Source organism: Scaptodrosophila lebanonensis, unplaced genomic scaffold (genome assembly GCF_003285725.1).
Source record: "Scaptodrosophila lebanonensis strain 11010-0011.00,11010-0021.00 unplaced genomic scaffold, SlebRS2 tig00000024-arrow-pilon, whole genome shotgun sequence".
NCBI lineage: Eukaryota > Metazoa > Arthropoda > Insecta > Diptera > Drosophilidae > Scaptodrosophila > Scaptodrosophila lebanonensis.
The window spans coordinates 3,434,218-3,453,574 of NW_022060538.1; the positions used below are offsets into that span (position 1 = coordinate 3,434,218).

General features: G+C 41.8%; 5 protein-coding genes across 9 annotated transcripts; 3 read left to right on the top strand and 2 right to left on the bottom strand.

Annotated features, from left to right (window-relative positions):
* Positions 1-15: 15 nt before the first annotated feature.
* Positions 16-2,266, top strand: LOC115621863 (nucleolar protein 56). Its single transcript, XM_030515684.1, has 3 exons — positions 16-128; positions 292-694; positions 750-2,266. The coding sequence occupies exons 1-3, from the start codon at positions 126-128 to the stop codon at positions 1,835-1,837; spliced, it is 1,494 nt and encodes a 497-aa protein (XP_030371544.1). The 5' UTR covers positions 16-125; the 3' UTR covers positions 1,838-2,266.
* On the bottom strand, positions 2,263-11,161 carry LOC115621862 (clathrin interactor 1). Of its 3 annotated transcripts, none has more exons than XM_030515682.1 (6): positions 10,799-11,150; positions 9,418-9,619; positions 8,783-9,149; positions 8,618-8,711; positions 7,654-8,456; positions 2,263-3,345 (listed from the first exon to the last, which is right to left on the bottom strand). In XM_030515682.1, the coding sequence occupies exons 1-6, from the start codon at positions 10,849-10,851 to the stop codon at positions 2,813-2,815; spliced, it is 2,052 nt and encodes a 683-aa protein (XP_030371542.1). In that variant the 5' UTR covers positions 10,852-11,150; the 3' UTR covers positions 2,263-2,812. The 3 variants fall into 3 exon arrangements, with proteins under 3 accessions (XP_030371542.1, XP_030371543.1, XP_030371541.1); XM_030515683.1 differs by lacking the exon at positions 2,263-3,345 and adding an exon at positions 4,047-4,093; XM_030515681.1 differs by lacking the exon at positions 2,263-3,345 and adding an exon at positions 4,337-7,358 and having other exon boundaries at positions 10,799-11,161.
* A 57-nt stretch (positions 11,162-11,218) lies between these two features.
* On the top strand, positions 11,219-13,624 carry LOC115620905 (FAST kinase domain-containing protein 4). 3 transcript variants are annotated; one of them, XM_030514395.1, is made up of 7 exons: positions 11,219-11,291; positions 11,473-11,706; positions 11,762-12,511; positions 12,564-12,813; positions 12,876-13,150; positions 13,208-13,277; positions 13,328-13,538. In XM_030514395.1, exons 2-7 carry the CDS (start codon positions 11,526-11,528, stop codon positions 13,536-13,538), a joined length of 1,737 nt encoding a protein of 578 aa, XP_030370255.1. In that variant the 5' UTR covers positions 11,219-11,291; positions 11,473-11,525. The 3 variants fall into 3 exon arrangements, with proteins under 3 accessions (XP_030370255.1, XP_030370256.1, XP_030370258.1); XM_030514396.1 differs by having other exon boundaries at positions 11,280-11,296; XM_030514398.1 differs by lacking the exon at positions 11,219-11,291 and having other exon boundaries at positions 11,526-11,706; positions 13,328-13,624.
* A 451-nt stretch (positions 13,625-14,075) lies between these two features.
* Positions 14,076-14,846, top strand: LOC115621281. The gene is made up of 3 exons (XM_030514883.1): positions 14,076-14,199; positions 14,260-14,654; positions 14,717-14,846. The coding sequence occupies exons 1-2, from the start codon at positions 14,095-14,097 to the stop codon at positions 14,650-14,652; spliced, it is 498 nt and encodes a 165-aa protein (XP_030370743.1). The 5' UTR covers positions 14,076-14,094; the 3' UTR covers positions 14,653-14,654; positions 14,717-14,846.
* LOC115621280 (IQ and ubiquitin-like domain-containing protein) lies at positions 14,682-18,771 on the bottom strand. The gene is made up of 8 exons (XM_030514882.1): positions 18,288-18,771; positions 16,760-17,015; positions 16,487-16,704; positions 15,913-16,423; positions 15,581-15,713; positions 15,409-15,521; positions 15,158-15,342; positions 14,682-15,101 (listed from the first exon to the last, which is right to left on the bottom strand). The coding sequence occupies exons 1-8, from the start codon at positions 18,731-18,733 to the stop codon at positions 14,837-14,839; spliced, it is 2,127 nt and encodes a 708-aa protein (XP_030370742.1). The 5' UTR covers positions 18,734-18,771; the 3' UTR covers positions 14,682-14,836.
* Positions 18,772-19,357: the final 586 nt, after the last annotated feature.

Sequence of the window (19,357 nt, forward strand, 5' to 3'; positions counted from 1 at the left end):
GCACACACTGGGAGAGATATCGGACCTATCGATAACACTGCGTTTTTGTAGCACGTGGAGTCCAACAGCTTGTGTGAAAAATAATTTAATATTTGTGAAAAGAACGGCATATTTTCATCATAAATATGGTAATTATGCGTTGACAGTTGATATACATGTGTTTAAGAATTATTAAATTCGTGAAAGCAGCTGTATAATTACAACTAACCTAAGTGCCAGACACCCAGATATCTGAGACTACTGTTGAAAGCATGTGTAGAACTGATCATTCTGTTTATTTTGTAATTGCAGTCGAATCTGTATGTGCTGTATGAGCATGCAGCTGGCTATGCCTTGTTCTCCGTAAAGGAGTTTGAGGAAGTTTCCATGTTCCTGCCACAGGTCGAATCCTCGGTCACCGACATAGCCAAGTTCAATTCGATTGTGAAGTTGGCTGGCTTTTCGCCCTTTAAGACGGCCGTCGCCGCGTTGGAGAATGTAAATGCCATATCCGAGGGCATTGTGCCGCAGGATTTGATTAATTTCCTCGACGATTTCTTTGCAAAGCTTAAGAAAAAGAAGTGTACCTTGGGCTTGGGTGATTCTAAGCTGGGTGCTGCTATTAGTGAGGCAATTGGTGTACAGTGCAGCCATTTTGGTGTTGTACCCGAAATTTTGCGCGGTGTACGCTATCATTTCGCGAAATTGGTCAAGGGTAAGTAATAAATGTTGTCATCTGAAAGAACTTATATAAATTTTTGCTTTTACAGGCTTTACGGATCAGTCAGCGGGCATTGCACAGCTGGCCTTGGGCCACAGCTACTCGCGTGCTAAAGTAAAGTTTAATGTGCATCGTTCGGACAACATGATAATTCAGTCGATTGCGCTGCTGGATCAGCTCGATAAGGACGTGAACACCTTTTCGATGCGTATACGTGAGTGGTACTCCTACCACTTCCCAGAATTGGCCAAAATTGTACCAGACAATTATATGTTTGCCAAAACTGCCAAATTCATAAAAGACCGTAAGACACTGACCCAGGATAAACTTGAAGAGCTAGAGCAAATTGTTATGGACTCTGCTAAAGCGCAAGCCATTATCGACGCAGGAAAAATGTCTATGGGCATGGATATATCCATTGTGGATCTGATAAACATTGAATTATTTGCTACACGCGTTGTAAATCTATCGGAATATCGTAAGAAATTGGCTACGTATCTGCACAACAAAATGAACCTTGTAGCACCGAATCTGCAGTCACTGATTGGCGACCAGGTAGGAGCTCGCCTCATTTCACATGCGGGCAGCCTGACCAATTTGGCCAAGTATCCTGCATCCACAGTACAGATTCTGGGTGCGGAAAAGGCGCTTTTCCGTGCACTCAAGACGCGATCCAACACGCCCAAATACGGTCTTATCTATCACTCATCGTTTATTGGTCGTGCCGGCCTTAAAAACAAAGGACGCATTTCCCGTTTCCTGGCCAACAAGTGTTCGATTGCATCACGTATCGATTGCTTCCTTGAACAGCCGACAAGCGTGTTTGGCGAAACGTTAAAGCAACAGGTGGAAGATCGTTTGAAATTCTACGAATCTGGCGATGTGCCACGCAAAAATATTGAGGTCATGAAAGAGGCCATGGAAGCTGTAGACCAGGAAGTGGCAGAAGTGGCCAAATCCGAGAAAAAAAAGAAGAAAAAGAAGCGAAATGCGGATGATTCCGTTGTTCAGGCGGAAACTAATGGAAAAAGCAATGGAAAAGTAGAAATCGAAGCTGAGGCCAAGAACGGTGATGCTGATGGTGAGCCTAAAAAGAAGAAGAAAAAGAAGAAGAATAAGGGAGCCATCGAGGCGTAATAGTCACAGCCAATGTGAAGCCACCCTACATAGTTTTAGATTAAAATACCTTTAGGTATCTTTTGCAGACTATGAAACACACTTCATAGAATTTTTACGATCATGTAAGCCTAGGCTATGACTTAGACTTAGTGTTCTGTCTATGCCCAAACATTAATAATTTTCAATAATTAAAAGCTTACCTTGCTTGGTAAACGGATTCGGAGAAATGTCTAGATAAAGGTCCGAAAAGGCTTGGCCCATACTGATCGAAATTCCATTTCATAGTCTGACCAGATCACTAATACTACTTTTATGCATTTTTATAGTACTATAAGCCGTGAACACATTTTGCTGTTTGGCTTGACAATATTCTGTATTCAATATCCCCGCAACTTTATTTCAACAGACCTTAACTGTAACAATAAAAAGTCAGACGTGACATATAAAGTTTATCGTTTTATTTTTACACACTTTTTTATATACACATACATGTAATATTTTAACTATTGCTAATTACTGTTTCTCATTATGATTAATTTGCTTTTTAACAATTTCGGTGTGAGCCCTCAAAAGTCGCTCGTTCAGCCGTCCGTCCAACTGTTGTGCTAAAAAATATCGTTTAGTACAACCATTTTTTGTTTTTTCTTCTACTATAATTTATGACAACTTTTAAAGACACGCTTTTAAATTCCGGGAGGACAACAATAGGACGGATATATGGAATTCGTTTCGTTCGCGTTTGCGGAAATTGCAAGAAATTAAATTAAATAGCGCGTGCAAATAGACAGTTTTTAATAGATAATAATAATGGAATTGTTTATATTGTTTAACAATAGGTACATAAATTTAGCAACAAATTCAATTTACATACGTTTGTTACAAAATACAACGTTCTATATGTGGAAATGTTTGCTTAAGGGGATCGGTATAGGGGTACGTGGAAGCTATTTGTGTATATAGAGAATGGAAAGAATAGAATTAGGCTACCAAATATCATTGAAATAAATCAAACGCTGATGAGTTGTTATTATTATTATTGCTGCTGCTGTGATGCTGCGGTTGTTGTTGTTGCTGGAACGCGTTCATTGCACTAAAATTAGCAAATGCTGCCGGCTGAGCCTGAGTCTGTTTCTGTGGAATGCTTTGTGTGCCAAAAATATTTGCACCCGGGCTTATCATTGGCGAGAAGCCGCCGCTGGAGGCACCCCCCAGACCAACGCCAGTGGTTTGCACACTAAGGGGTGTTTTGGCAGGACTTTGAGTTTTCAGCGCATTCATCGAGGGTGCGGGCGCATTTGATTTGCCCGTTTTGCTGATCAGCAAATTATCCAGATCTATGTTTAAATTTCCCGCCTTCAGATTGCCCGACCAAGTGGCGCCCACATTTGTGGCTTGTGTTGCTGTATCGTTGGATGCAGCGCCATTTGTATTGCTGCCATTGTTGTTGTTGTTGCCGCTATTGGATAATGCAATGGGCTGGAGAAGAGTATTGCCCGTGACGGCGGCAATGGGCGGCAACATGTTGTCTGTAAAGAGAGTGACCAGATATAGGTATTGTGTGAGCGAAACAATCGCAAATGATATTTGAACAAATAGTTAATGAATTGGGATTTTCAAAAAAGCAAGTGTGTGCTGTGCGAGAGTGCATGTGCTCCTAATTATTGGACTGTGTAGTAGAACCTTAAAGGCCGCAATTTCAATTTTAAATTAAATAGTTTTCCTTTAATGCCCCCCTTAAGGCAAACAATTCTTTAATGTGCTGTTATAATCTTTCTGCTGTGAAAGTTAAGTAAACCTTTCACAACTCACAGAGCATGAATTAGCGATATAATTCATTCGTTTTTATTAACAAATTGTGCAGTATGCTTTTCTCACCAGTCTTGATTGCCAATTGCTATTCAGAGATCAAATCATGTTTTTGTTATCTTTAAAGAAAAAACATTTGAAAAGCCTCCATTTGAAGTGGGAGGACGGACAAAAAGGTTCGCAAAAATTCCATTACACAGTCCAATTTGGAAAAATGCTGATACTAATTACTAAGCGATTGATGGATGGTGCTTCATTATTCTGGATGATAATGCTTTCGAGTTGATATGTGAGCGCAAAGCGGTCGGCAGAAGCGTTGATAAAAAGAAAACGAGCCATAAACTGCAAATACGCAACTAAATCTACAATATTGTTTAAATATGTTGTTCTTGTTGTAATATGTATTAGATGTTGTTTTTACCTAGTGGGTCCGCGGTTGAGGCACAATGCCTGGTATATTAAGAAACGCTTTTAAAACCGATTAAAATTAGTGATATCGCAGTAAAATGTTTAAATTGTTGTTTTATAAAAATAATATCCGAATCGTGTGTTTGCAATAAATACGTATGCAGTAGAAAAAATAAAGATAAAAGAAACAAATTGTTGTATACAAATTAAATGTTGTTAATACCTGCGATATTAAAACTATTTTTTTAATGCTGTTAGAATTGTACAAGCTTTGTTTTAAAGTACAGACAAAAGCTACATATATATATGTACATATGTATATATTTCACAAATATGTGCAAAAATTGATACAATTTTTAGTTCTATAATATACTTGTACAGTATGTATGTATGTATTTGAATTGTTCAAATCATGTTTTTTGTCCCGATATTTAATATTGATATTGACAAGCCAATGCGCACAATTGCGCAAAACTAAACTAAACGCTATAGAATTGTTCTGATTCTGATCTTAGACATAAAGCTCCTTAAGACTCAGCTGCAGTCTGCTGCTGCACAGCCGTATGGAACAGTTGGTAGCATGTGCCTACAATTTGTTCGGCCAGTTCGCGGCATTCATCGGATGTTTCCCCACCCACTAGCGGCGACTTGATGCAATCTTCCATCCAATGTTGCAGTTCGTTTAGCTGCTCGGGAAAGTGTGCCACCAGCACAGAGGCTGGCAAGGTAACCAGTGTAATGCCCAGTAGTTGCAATGTAGCTGCCCTCACCCGGGCCTCCTTGTTGTATCTTACAAATATGCAAAGATCGAAGACCTCATTCGCCATGAGAGGCAAGATCGGACAGTTCTGCGCGCACATGATGAAGACGGCCAAATCGTGTAGAAGATTCACCAAGAGGAGCGTGTCAATGTCGTGGCAGATGTTCTCGTACTTAATATAAGCCATTTGGCGCGTACGTTGACCGCGCACGAGCCCGAAAAAGAAAGTCCCTGCCACAGAGTGGAAGCGATTCGGCTTTCCCGTCGACTCTGTTTTGGCTTTGCTGGCATAGCGTTTGGTTTTGGCACGCAGTCGTTCTCTTATAATGCACTGGGCAGCGGCCAAACGCACCGAGGGCGCATCGTCGGCATCGGAAAACTGAAATTTACGCGGTAGTTTCGCAGCCGGCGGCATAATGTCCATAGCTTCCGTTGCCACATTTTCAGGTTCTGCGGTTTTTATGTCTGCCAACTCTTTGGCAGTCGCTGCCAGTACCTGGAGCATGAGTATCCGTTCATGGGCATTATGTTTTGTGTTGTCTGTGTGGAATTCGCGACAGATTTGTTCGGCACAAGCGGCCGGTTGGGCCACACAAATGGCCACACAGCACTGGAATTTAGTGCGCTCGAAATTCTCGAAATAGAATTGCATGTCCAGGCTTAGGAAAACGGGCAGCAGCTCCAACGCCACTTTGACGTCATGCTGCGACAGTTGAGTGCGTATTAGTTGCTCCGCCGCACTTAAAGCGCCTTCGAATATCTGATAGTTTTCCACTTTGGTACGCAGCAGTTCCAAAAGATCTAGTAGGAATTTGGGCCGGTGCTCCAGCGTAGTGCTGATATCATTGGACATATCATAGGCTGGCAGATCATCCTCATCATCAACATCCGCTCTTTGATCAGACATTGGCTCATCGTCGTCTGAGTCCAGCTGCATGTTAATTTTATCCACTGGCCTCTCCGCTGGCTTTGCAGCGGGTTTACTTGCTGTTGAAACCTGTTCCCTCTCGCCCATTAAATGTTCCATGTTCAGCTGCCACTGCTTTACTTGATCCTCAGTTGGTGGCTGCTCCAGCATTGCCTTTTTTCCTATCTTAAATTTTGCCAACTCATCGAGCTCGTTAAAGATGTGCCAGTGTGGTGTTTGCTCCATAGCCGAGTAGTCAAATCGCAGACTATCCTCGTCTTTGGCGTCCGCGTGCCCCATGCAATTGTACAATAGCTCGACTGTCTTTATGCCCACGTGCCGCTGCACTGCATCCGGCGACTCCAAATGATGCATGAGGCCGTCGTGCAGCTGAATCTTCTGTGGGGGCTCCAGAGCTTTTTCCTGCCCTCCATACAAACAGCATCCACACAAGAGGAGCACCTTGCTGATGGCTAAATGCTCTTCACTGCTCAATTTTTGCAACGTCGAGCGTTTAGACCAAATTCCCAGAAGTTGAGTGAAAAGTTTATTCAACTGCACCGGCTTCGCTGCTATTTGAAAGTACCGCATAAGTGCTAGAAGTGCTCCATTGAAGATAGGAATACGTTGGAGTGGCAATTTCTGTAGGAAACAATGATTCCAATGTGCATCTTCTATAGCTGTGGGTCCGATCAGCACATAGAGATTTAGCTGTTGATTTAGTGCACATTGTGCTAAACGGAAACAAACAGCCGGGTCTACTTCCCTCATAATGCGCTGCACTGCATCGCGTGCTCTTGGAGACCATGCGTAGCCCTCTAGCAGCTTCAGCAAGCACTCCAAGGTACACGTATTTTCTCCATCTGCATAGAAATGTGTCACAAATCGGGACAAGAGCAAACTGTGTGCCTGCAGATCGAAGTATGTTGTGGGATTGTCGCACTGTAGCATGAAGTGCAAGGATTTGAGCCATTGCCGCATTAACAGCTGCCCGTAATGGGCAGGCGCAAAAATTTGAGGCATCTGGCGACCCATACGATTCCCCACAAAACTGGGCAAAGCGATCAGCAATTGAAAATATAGTTCCACCTGGGCATCGTGCTTATCCAGCTCATAATTGGGACATGCAGCATTTTGTTTTAAAGTGCTTCGTTCTATGGCAATGTGGAGCAAACTAACAGCCAACAGTTGTTCATCTTCGAGCAGTGAAGTAAGGATTGAGGAAGTTGTACTGGGCACCCTTGCTAGCTCCCGCTGTAGGGCTTCAAAGGCAGTCAAAGTGTAACCAAAACTATAATCGAGCTTAAAGAGATTCACAGCAATTGCATCATCCTTCGTATCCGGCCATTGGGCGTTGATCAATCTGCAGATCTCCTCAAGTAATGCGGCATATTCATTGCTGGCCAATACGTTCCAATCTACAAGTGCTCGATCCAATCCCACGATCTGCTCTGGCGTTGTAAAGCCTGGCAGTGCATTAGACAATTGCAGTTTTCGCAATATATTTCCGATTGAATTGGCATCCGCGGTACAATTGATGAAGGAAATAGCGCGTAGTTGTGAAATGGCCGTGTTCAGTGCTTGACGCACTGGCTCTGGCAACGGCAAGGCAACTGCCATATCTGGTTCCGCTGGCCCCGATTCTGTTTCGGGAGCTGCTGCGAAGAACATGGAGGAGAGAGAAGAGAAAGAGAACGTGTGCGTCCGATTGGAATTTGTTGCCGTTATCGTAAATTAGCGGAAGATTAACACAAATAGAGAAGGAAAGTGGGTGATAGTCAGGGCGCATTTTCATGCATCAAATTTTTCACTTGGACACCCATTAATCGATTGGCACTACATTAACTAAAATCAAGCCCTACATAAATCCTATTTGTTTGAGATCTACAAGTGTCCTTCGACTTTTGTTAAGCATATGGAATTTACATGTGGGATTACAAGTATGTTACTCACCCATGGGCATGCTTTGGTGAATGGATAGATCGCCTAGGCCGGCCAACAAATCCGTGGCTGTGGTTGCAGCAAGAGGTGACGTCGCTCCACCCGCCCCTGTTCCCGTCGCCGTCGTCGCACTGAACAAATCAAAAGCATCATTTGCTGGCGTAGCTGTGGCCAATAGTTGGCCGTCCAGCCCAGAACCGCCAGCGACTGTCGACAGCGTTGTTGAGCCTTGAAATGCAGAAAAATCCGCAAATTCATCGTTGCTTGGGGATGATAGAATGCCAGTCGAGGGAGCTTCGCTGGCAGATGTCGCTCCACTCCCAAAAGCCGTTGCAAAATCACCAAATTCCTGAGCAGGCGCAGTATCCGCCCTTGGATTAAAATCTTCATCGTCCACAATGACAGCAGCACTGTTCAACGTCTGCTCTCCATGTGTTGGTGAACAGGTTTTGAATAAATCATCCAACAGATCATTGTTATTGCTTTTGTTGCTGCTGTTGTTATTGTTGCTATTGTTGTTTGGAGAGCTGCCGCCCATTAGATCAGCACTAGTGGGCGAATCTCGATGCGTGGGTGAATGAATGCCAGCGGCACTGACGGGTATCTTTCCAAAATTGGCCGCAGCGCCCAAATCTATTTTCTTTGAACCCGCTGAAGATTGCTGTTGCGATTGCTTGCCAGTACCTCCAGCAGTTGGTTGTTTGGAGACCGGCGAGGTGACTGCCTTGGAGCGTATGTTCATATTGAGGTTATGGGTTTTCGTTTCACTCGCTACTTCCGCAGGACTGGCACGATCATTATAGCGATAGTTGCGTCTATTAATATACAACAAAAAAACAAATTAGTTGTCTGACGTATAAAAAAAGTAAATGGACTATTAAACGTCAACCTAATATCCGCATTATATAAGTTGTATCAGAGTTTAGTTTTATGTGTGGTTATTATTATTATTTTATTGTTTATTTTACATTTATACCTGGGACTAGGTGAATCACTATCGCTTCCCTCACGTTCGCCATCGTAGTGAGTATCCTCGTCTTCATAGCGATCGGCAGCGCTCTTATCCGAATCTGTAAAAGATGTTCAGAAATGTTTAATATAGTATGTAATATAAATAAACATTATTTAACTGTTTACTTACACCAATTATCGCCACGATTAGCACGCCAATCGGCATCATTATAACCACTGCCCCCGCCTCCACCACCACTGTAGCCGCTGTATCCACCAAAGCCACCGCTTCGCATACCCGTGGCATCACTACTCATGCCAATGTACTTGTCTTTATTCTTTTTGGCCTTTTTTCGCTCCTCACGCAAACGATCATCGTCCTGTATAAAGTCTATAAGCTCTCGTACCTTATGTCTAACATTAACGCCCTGATCCTTGCCTCCCTCATCGGTGAAAGTGTAATTCTCCAGCGAGCGCAAATCGTAAATATGCTCACGCGATGACGTCACTACACGCTCAGAACCATTGCGCACCAGATAATTTAATAGCAATAGGCTCTGTAGATAAGAAATTGTAATAGTTTACTTAGATAGTTGGCTAGATTGTAGATATCTATCACTTCAAATGTTTATGTACATTACGACACCAAAAAAATATACTCTGGTATAATATTGTCAATTAGGAATGATCTTTTGAAAGCTACTTAATTGGAGGTTTAATAGAAACTGATAATCATTTTTAAAAATTAGATTGCAATTTTTCTTGTCTTACATCTTTAATCCTATTATAAAAGCATTTTAATATAGTAAAACCCGCTTCACTTACCTTGTAAGTGCGTCGCCAATTGGTTTTATTGTCCTGCAGCATGCGTTTCCACAGCATCGACATGACCTCGGGAAACGTTTCATACGAAAAGGTTGCATGCGCCAGTTCTTGCATTAGGGGTCCCGTTGGACCCCAGGGATCGTCATTGGTTGCCTCGCGCACCTTACCCTCGATTTCTGTGTAGTTCATGACGACATTGGTGCTGTGGGCAGTTTTTTGTTCAACAGATTAGCAACAGTTTAAAAAACGATAAATTGTGCAACGTGTCAACGAGGCCTAAAAACTTTTCAACATTATGCGTTTGTTTCGGCTTGATTGACAGCCAAACGTGCTACTTTTAGCAAGTTGCGCACATCTTATCAGTTTTTAGATAAGCGTGAAATGTAAACTATAGGTTTGCATAAGCTTTTTCAATTACAAGATTGACTAAAATGTTGGAGAGAAATTTGTTTTAAAAGGCAAGCAGGGACGGAAATGAATTCCGTTTTAGTACTCCAAAAATTGGATTTCCCATTACCATATAAGCAAGCAAACATACACAACTACTTATGTACTCGTATGTATGTTTGTGTAGTTATGTGAAGGGGAAATATGTACATACATACATATATAGACTCTCTTCAATACATAGAACTAACAATATGGCAATGCGTTCGGTGGTATTATAATTCATTTTTAATGAAAACGACGTTTCATTGGAAGGTGGCAAATAGAAGCAGCTAATGTGGGCTCAGGTGAGGAAAATACATATGTATATATGTACATATTTTCATATATACCGACATACGTGTATACATGTATATATGTAATAAGTGTATTCGAGAAACGCTAAACAAACAAAATGTTTTCGTGATAAAAAGCGCATATACAAGCAAACTTATTATATATAGTAAGTAAATACAGACATGTGTCCGTGTAGTGGTATGTGCGGCATGCCTCCTAGTTGGCGCTTGAAATGACACACGTACACACAAACAAATATATTTAAATGTATGCAAGTACATTTGTTGTACACTTGTACATTCGTATGTATCTATAAGACCTGATAAAACATAATAAACGAACAACCTTGAAAGTCACAAAAGCAGTAGTAACAAAAGCAAAAAAAATACAAAGCGTGTCAACGTTAATCGTTGTTCCATAAATAAGGAAAAAACCAAAACCATTTTACTTTCAGGTAGAGATGGACCTGCAACAGCAGCACCTGTGCGTCTATCAGTGGGTCACAGGGGGCTGCGGCCGACAGCACGAGTTTGTGTCGATAGGTGCGACGGGCGTGGGAGTGCCATGCCACTTGACACATATGTATGTAGTGTTAGATTCATTCAATATTTTCATATTATATACATATTATGCATTTATTTTCACTGGTAAAACTTACACTTTGTCCGCCAATTCGCGCACCTTCCACATGCTGATAAATTTATCAACCATTTTGGCTGCTTTTGTTGCAATTTAATGTTAAATTCACTTTTGCTGCTTTGGAATTTTTCACACAAGCTTGCCAAATCGCAGGCAGGAAGCGCATACAACCAGTTTATTGTTGTATTTGTAACTTTTCTCCGATTAAAGAGTCACATGGAAATTATACACCTTTTTTGCCGTCACGATTGCGTGCACCTTGCACTCGGATTGAGAAATAATAAGCATAAAATTGAAACGAAAATATATAAAAAGAAAATTTTGTTAAACCACGGCAGCAAGACTTTTTTGGTGAGCTGTCCGTCCCCACAGTGTTACCACACTATCTTTTTGGCTAACAACTGGCTGCCACTGGAACTACAGTGCTGTAAAAGGCCAGTGCTGCAGTCGGGGTGTCGCGTTTCGCAGCACTAGAATCAGCTGCCGCTGCCGTCATCTGTGGATTCCAATAGGAAAGGTTTATTAAATTATTATTTCATTAAAGGAAATACAAGTGATTTCACATAAAACATAGCTCGTATTTACAAACATCAACTTTAAAGCTGGCAGAGTGCGATGTTACTACGTTAACTGATACTTAATGCATGCAAAAAATGTAAACAAAAAGGTTATGTAAACTTTTCGGTCTTACAGCGTGAAGATTAGTCTCCAGCGAGACCAGGAAATCAGTGGGAACATAACTGAAAATGTTGGGACTACAGCGTTTTGCCGGATGTTTGGTTACACAGTTATACCGACGGGCCGCCTACAGCAGCAATGCACGTGCGGCGAGCGCTGCATTGGCAACGGCGGCCACCAACGGTCAGGGCGCAGATGTACCGGAAACTCGTTCGCCGGCTGCTGAGACGAACATTAAGAAACCAAAAGGTAAGATTGTGACTTGAAGAGTGGCTTTATTATAGCTAAATTGAAACCGTTGCAGGCCAAATGGTTGCCGCAGTATTTGAATCGCTGAAAAATCAGGATGACCTGAGTGTGAAGACATCAGACATCGGGAAGAAGAGTGCCACTGCCGCTAACAGCTTAGATGAACGTATTGTGAATGCAAAAACGGTGAACGGGCTGTTATCGATCACGGAAAACAATGGTAGTTTGTCACGTAAGCAAGCCCTGCAGATAGTCTCAATCCTGGCTGAATGGAGCACAATAAATCGTGTGAAGATCTCAGAGTTCGAGAATGATTCGAGGTTCCTGCGCATATGCCGTATGCTGGGTCGTACAGTGCCCAAGAACGGTAAAAATGCGGGCGAAACTGCTGCGGCTAACCATAACGCTAACAACAATGGCGACTTAAAACGTATCTCGGGATTTCGTACAGACGATCTAAACACTGTGCTTGGTGTCGCTGGGGACGATGAAGCTGCTAAACTGATTGCCAGCATTAGTCTGCCGCAAATGGTGAAGGTGATGAGCGCACTGGCGCAACGAAAGCGTCGTAGCACTCCCCTGTTACGGTCGTTAGCCTTTAACATAAGCAGCGCCTCCGATCAGCTTGACCTAAAACAGGCAGGGGATATCCTGTACGCCATGGCAACGCTTAACTTCCAGGATTCAGTTCTGGGCGCAAAGGTGTGCGCGGATGTTCAAGTGGCTTTGCCAAAGAACACGGAGAAATCGGCTGTTGTGGGCTCCATCCTCACAAGTCTAGGCATATTACGTTACCGTGACTTAGGTGGGTAGCATTATATTACCAACCCGCTTTTTATTCATAACCCTCATTGCAGATATTTTGGAAGCATTGACGCAATGGTTGCTGAAGAACGCTGAAATTTGTCGACCGCAGGATCTCGGCGCTTACTTTCTTACAGCAGCCCTTTTAAACTTTAAAAGCACACATTTAGAGGATGTGCGAAACAAATTAGTAAAATCTATTGTCCGCGAGGATTTCACAAAAAATGGAGATTGGCTTAATTATGTCTGGTCGCTTTCGCTGCTTGGAATTTTAGATAACAGTCAGTTGAATACGGTATTAAGGTTGGTATACTCCTCCCTTACTTCAGCAAAGTATCTTGATTGATTTTTTTTGTTAATTTCAGCTCGGAGTTCGTGGAAAAGTTAAAACAGGACAAACCCGGCCTAACACCAACGTTAAAAATGAGGCTATTAAATCTAAACAGCTATGCCCGGCTGTTTCTTACAGATTACAAAGGCGCGCTACTTCCTGCCGATAGTCCTGCCTATGATGTGCCTATGGCACATACGAAATCAAAACAAATCCTAGTGAATGGCATGCTGGATGCTCTTAAGAGTCTGCTACCAGCTAGCAACCACTTGCAGAGCTCAGTGGACAGTAAAATGGGGTTTCTTATAGGTAAGAGAGTAAACTTTCACAAAATACACTCAGATTTATATGAAATTTAACTTATAGATGCGCTGTGCTACTTCGATGAAAAGAGAAATCCACTGCCCTTGGATAAGGAAAACCCTAACGCAATTAGGTAGAATCTTATTACCTAGACATTACAACAAACTAATCGATTAATTTTAGAGTGGCCCTGATGGTGATTGACTTTCATGATATATGCCATGGGACGCATCGGTCGGGCAGCGGCTTAACGAATCTAATGTTCGATCTACTAGAGAAAAGCGGCTATAAGGTTATTGCTATACCTTATAATGAGTTCAGTACCAGTGACAAACTACTAAAGCGAGTCCAGTATTTGGAAGCTAAATTTAAAACCGTTGTTAGTAGCAAATAATTTCAGTTTTAATTGTTTTATAATTATCTTTGTAAAATTGTATCAAATTAAACAGTTTTTGATTAATATAATATAATTTTTACGTAGATACTGAATTACACAAAATGTAAAAACAGACATTCTTTGTTTATAAAAAGAAGTGCATTGCTTTTTTTTTAGCACCCATATAATACAGCACCCAATAAAACATTAAGCAAATAGTTCATTTAGATAGGCAGAGAAGGTGGCGATTAATTAATCATACATTAATTAAGATTCATTTGAAACCCCCTTTTAGGTGCATGCATGTATCGTAAACTATTAAATGTCGAACTGGTAAAACAAACAGCGAACAGACCGAACGTTGTTCGTGTTTAAAATCTAAAAAATGAATGCACGCAATTTAAATATTTTCTTTTCTTAATCGGTTATATTGTTCTCGATATTTTCCTTGTGTTAATCGAACTCGCATGTCGTTTTCTGTCAAACTTATTCAAGTTCCGTTGTCAAAGAAGGCATTTTAGTAGAGCAAATAATTTTAGCAATGGCTGGCGCTAATGTGGTAGAAACTTTTGAGATGTCTTTTATTGAAGATTATCCATTGGAGTCTCAAAATGTTCATGCAGATTTCCCCAGAACCGTTCCTAGGGAGATGTTGTGCTTTTATAGTAATCTGTTTAAGGTAAGCGTCTGTGTATTGGTGCGGAAAATGGATAGCAATTTTTTTTTCACCTTCGTACAGCGTGAGTTGGAGAACAATCCCAACAATTGCGTATCTATCCCAGAAGGCATAGACTCGGACATTTTTTTTCATCTTGTGGAGATGATGTATTCTAGCCCAGTGGTCGTCAACGTGTTTGTAGCCGAGAAAATCATTGAAGCTCATCGCATTATCGAATCGGAGATACCTTTACGCATATTGCTTACCGACGTCGGCACAGAGCCTGTGAGCTTAAGTCATATAGGGTTTGCTACCATTAACGAAGTAGATGCTATGATTCTGAAACTAACAGCCTGGGTCAACGAAATGAGTTTCAAGAGAGAAATGATACTCGCGCATATCCAGAAACTTCGTGTTGCTCGCAATGAGGCAGAATCTGCTGCAGTTGAGCCGGAGAATGTCAACCACCCATAAGGGTACGAAAGATTAAATAGATTTTGAAGTATTTGTATTTAAATAATGGGTTTGCCTTTATTAGCGGATTGAAACACATCTTTACAACTGGCTGGCGAACATACGGAACTCGTGATCAGGCAGGCGTAAGATGCAGATATTCATTAAAATTATACTGATTTAATAAAACTTGACGGAAGAAATGTTAAACCGCATTTAGGTCGCTTGTTCGCTGCTTATTCATGCCCACTTTCCACCACTGACCGGTCTCCTGGAATTCGGTGGCCACGGCTGCCAAAGTATGGAAGGAGCTACGTGCTAACATGTGACGATTGCCGACCTCGAGTATTAGCTTTGGATCGTATACCTTCTCGAGGTCAACAATTTTGTAATGATCCCGCGTCTCCTTTTCGGTCAGGCAGACACAGTTCCATGGAGACCATTCGTCGCTTTTCAGCCAGCGAGGCAATCTGTTATATTTGTACATAATGTATAAAACTATAATGGTTAAGTGCTGAAGACTTACCGCAACTCGCTAATGTCCTCGCATTTGCTCAGTATCGAGTGGCCGTGCCAGATCTTGTCTATAATATGACGCACATCATCCGGTTGCAGGACAAAAGCAAATGATGTGGCACATTTCCGCTTGCGCTCGTCACGTTGAATGCAACGTAGTATGGATTGGTAGACAGTGTTCTCCGTTGCCACCAGCTTTTAGAATATAATTATGTGACTGGCTGGCAGTCCAAGTTTAAAGAATAGAGCAGCGGGACTTACCTTCAAGTAGTAGCAATGCTTGCACGTATCTACGTGACTCTGCCGCGTCCGAATAGCGAACTGCGCGTAAGGCTTTACCTTCTTGCATACCATGCACATGCGCGATGGTGTACCTGCATTGGAAATCATAATAACATGTTAAATATGTTCAGCTCAACGGGGACATTCTCACGTTTTTCCGGCTCCTTTTTCTGAAACTTGATCAGATCGAAGAAGAGAATATTTTGTCGTTTGCGCAGTATCTCCGTGTCACTAGACTTGGTGTACAGCAACAGATTCTTCTCGCGCTCAAAAAGATCGAAAAGCTGCGGGAATTGAAATAAAATATGTTTTAATGGATCTCCAGGATCTACAAGGAGCCAAAAGACAGCTACCGACTAGATAGAGCATAACAGATTAGACTAGAATAAATCTTCGTTCCAGTTCAACTTTTAGTCTAGTATAAGAAGTTATTTATAAACTCTAAACTTTATTTTATCAGGTAAAGTTAATGGTTTCGTTTACCTCCGGAAAACTTGGAAAGCATGTCTCCTCAGCAAGCAATTCCATTACACTTCGTATTAGCTCCAGACGTTTATCCTTGGCCAGCGGCTTGTTCAAATCCTTAAAGACTTCCGTGAGAAACCGCACGCGCTGAGTTCGAAGCAAATCCAAATGTATCTTGCAGTCCTTATAACCAATCCATTCGATTGGCTTTCCTAATTTTTTCAGCAATTGCTCCTTGCGAAAATCCTCCATAGCATTGTAAACGAGACGTCGTTGCCGTTCGACGCCATTAAGCAGCTGTATTTCCTTGTCCAGCAATATGTTTACCTCCGATATGCGGGCCGGACCTTCATATAGCCTCGTTATCCGCTGCAGTTCTGCGCGCTTCCAGCGCCCCACCTCAGCATACAGCAAATCAAAGTCATCCTTAGTGCGTGGGAATTGCTTTATGAGCTGCTGTCGCTCCACTCGCTGTTCCACGCACTCCTTATAGCGTTGCTCCTCCTCCTCGCGATTATGGACCAAACGCCTGTGTTGGGAGGAGAAATATTTTTGGTTTCAGCCCATTCTGGTGCTGCATCCTTCAACCTACCGGTACTCCTTGGCGCGTATGTGTATGTATTTCCACAATATCCAGCGGCGCCAGTTGCGCTGTATCAGCAGAATCTTCTCAAGCTTACGCTCAGCGCGTTCCTTTTGGGCATATGTCTGATACTTGCCCGGTACGATGACAAAGTCCGTAGCCGAGGACAGGTACCGCATATTAATGCCGTCAAGAAAGCATTGCGAGGCTTGCTCATGGGCCGTATTCTATGAGGTGGACATTACAATATAAACAGTATATAATAGGAATTACAGATCTTACCAAAGTTTTCTCTTTCTTATCCCATGTCTGCGTGTCACGTGTTCTATAACGTCTATACTTCCACTTATCGAAGTACGGGCCCGTTTGTGTAAACGCATCCAAGTACTCCTTGCCGCTTATTTTGTCTCTGTAGCCGCAGAGAAATGGCTTGATAATTGCCTTGTTTTCAATTTCCACCACAACGTTCTTCGGCTGCCCATCCTCGGTATTCTCGCCTGGTATGTGCACGGTAATGAAATCGGGCAAGCGAAATTTACTAAAATGATAAGAAATATACGTTGCAAGAATGCAAAGAATCTCAGAATATATTTAGGATTATATAAACTGAAGTCAAGCACTTGGAATAACATTTCACTCCAAAGCCAAAAGCCCATGGTTTTGATACCCTGTACCCAAAGTGTGTGGCACACCACCCAAAGTATATATACTATATTATTGATCAGGATGACAAGACGAGTTGTTCGTCCGTCCGTATGAACGCAAGGATCTCAGAAAGTATAAGAGCTAGAACAACCAAACTTGCTATCCAGATTCTCCTAAGATCGAGAAAGTACGAGTTTGAGGTTTCTTTAGATGCACCCACCCACTCCCCCGCAATTCGTGTTTTTCCCATAACTCCCGTAATTTTTGGAATTTGGAATTAAAATTTTGTTATTACATTCAGTTAGTGATTATGTGTTAAATTTCACCATGATTGGTCAATTCTGAAGAAGTGATAGCCATAAATAAACTCGCCCATGCTCTCCCTGCAGCTCTCCCTGCAGCTCTGCCCGCAGCTGTTGTTGTTGTTGCTGCTTTGGTTTAACTTTGTGCTGCATGCATGTATAAACACGCAGAGACACGATTCTGAAGTAAATTTATTCTATTGAAATTGTACATAAACACTTATGTATGTATGCATGTGTTGAATATTTTATATTTAATTTAAGTAATTAGTTAAATTTAAAAATCAATTTTTTTTAAATTGCCTTTTTTGTGGAGAGTACAGGGTATTCTACTGCCGGGCTTGCTCGACTGTAGCGTTCTATCTTGCTTTTTTTTTGTGTGCGGACGCTTTGGTATACAGATTAGAGTTTATATTTCTGCGAATTAATATTTTGAATGAAGACAATTAATTTGTTTATTAAACAGTTTAAAAAGTAAACTTCTGTAATTAATGGAGGAACACATATTCATATTCAAAAAGTTTTTCATACACAAACTCTTTTTAGGTCATATTGTGTGTACGCCAGCTATTTGATAGAGTGATTTGAGAGTAGTGTAGTGATTTAAACTGAAAGATATACATCACAAAAAGTCAACGTAGCGTCGCTCCGAAATCCACTTTATGCGAGTTCGTTGAATTTTTCAAGTGCAAAAAATTTCAAGCCACGTCAATTGGGAGTTAAAGAGCAATTAAAAAGATTAAATATACATGTGCCAAGTCGAACAATCATTTTTTTTTAAATAAATTTTAAATAAATGTTAATGTTTATTTTTCAAAAGTACACTCACACACACAGAACCCTGGGGACGCCCCTCAACTTACTCATAGTACACGTTCAAATCCAATTTAGGCAAGGAGCCAATACTGCTAGAGCTATCGCCGACGATTCGGAGGCCCATCTCGAACTCGTGTATGCCGAATTGATCAGTTTGGCAAGAGTTAATGGCCAAGGCATCGCAAAGGAGTTGCTGCTTCTGCTTCAATATAATTAGTTCGGGGTCCACCTCGAACTTGCGCGAGATGTCCTGCTTGACCTCGGCAATGGTCATGTTGTTAGGGTAGACCTGGGCCACAACTTGCGTTTCGGAAATGCGAAACTTGACAGTCACATTCTCGAGGTCCACGCAACACTCCTCGGAATGCTCCGACTCCGTGCTGCGCTTTTCGTAGGGTGGTGGACAGGTTGGGGGCTCCTTGGGCCTCTCCGACGGATCCACATTCAGCTGAACGTTCCGCACATGCGAAGTGGGATACTTGGAGTCGCTCATTGTGTTTGAATATCAAAATATATATGCATATGTACGGTTGTGTGTAAATTCCAATTTTAACAATACAGTATAAAAGTGAACAAAAGCTTGGCAGCTTGCTCCGATTTGTGTAATTTTACAAGTAATGCCATTTAATGGAACATCGCGTCGTTTGGGGCAATTTATTCGATAAGTTTGTTAGCCATGGCTGCTAGGCGCCCTGTTGTGGCAACGCCCACGCCCATACTCATGCCTATACCCATGCCTATACCCATACCAATGCCCCCATTGGCTTCCTCAATGGCACACATTTGTTGCTGCTATGGCAGAAGAATTTGCCTGTTCAAATAAATTCTTGATGGCCAACACTTTTCTCACGCACTTCTTATTTACACGAATATTGTTTTAGTTTTTATATTTCTATTTCACTGCTCGACTCGTTGTCGGGTGAAAGCGCCACTCATCTAATGAACCTCCAGGTTTTGGGGCGCAATAAATTTGCATAAATTTTTTTTTTCTAATTACCCCAATTTCGGTTTCTTCCGCACTCTACCCACGGCTGTCTATTAATGCTGCCCATAATTAATACTTAACTGATGTTTTGCGAAATAAACCCTCTTAGATGTCAACACGTTGTTATTTATT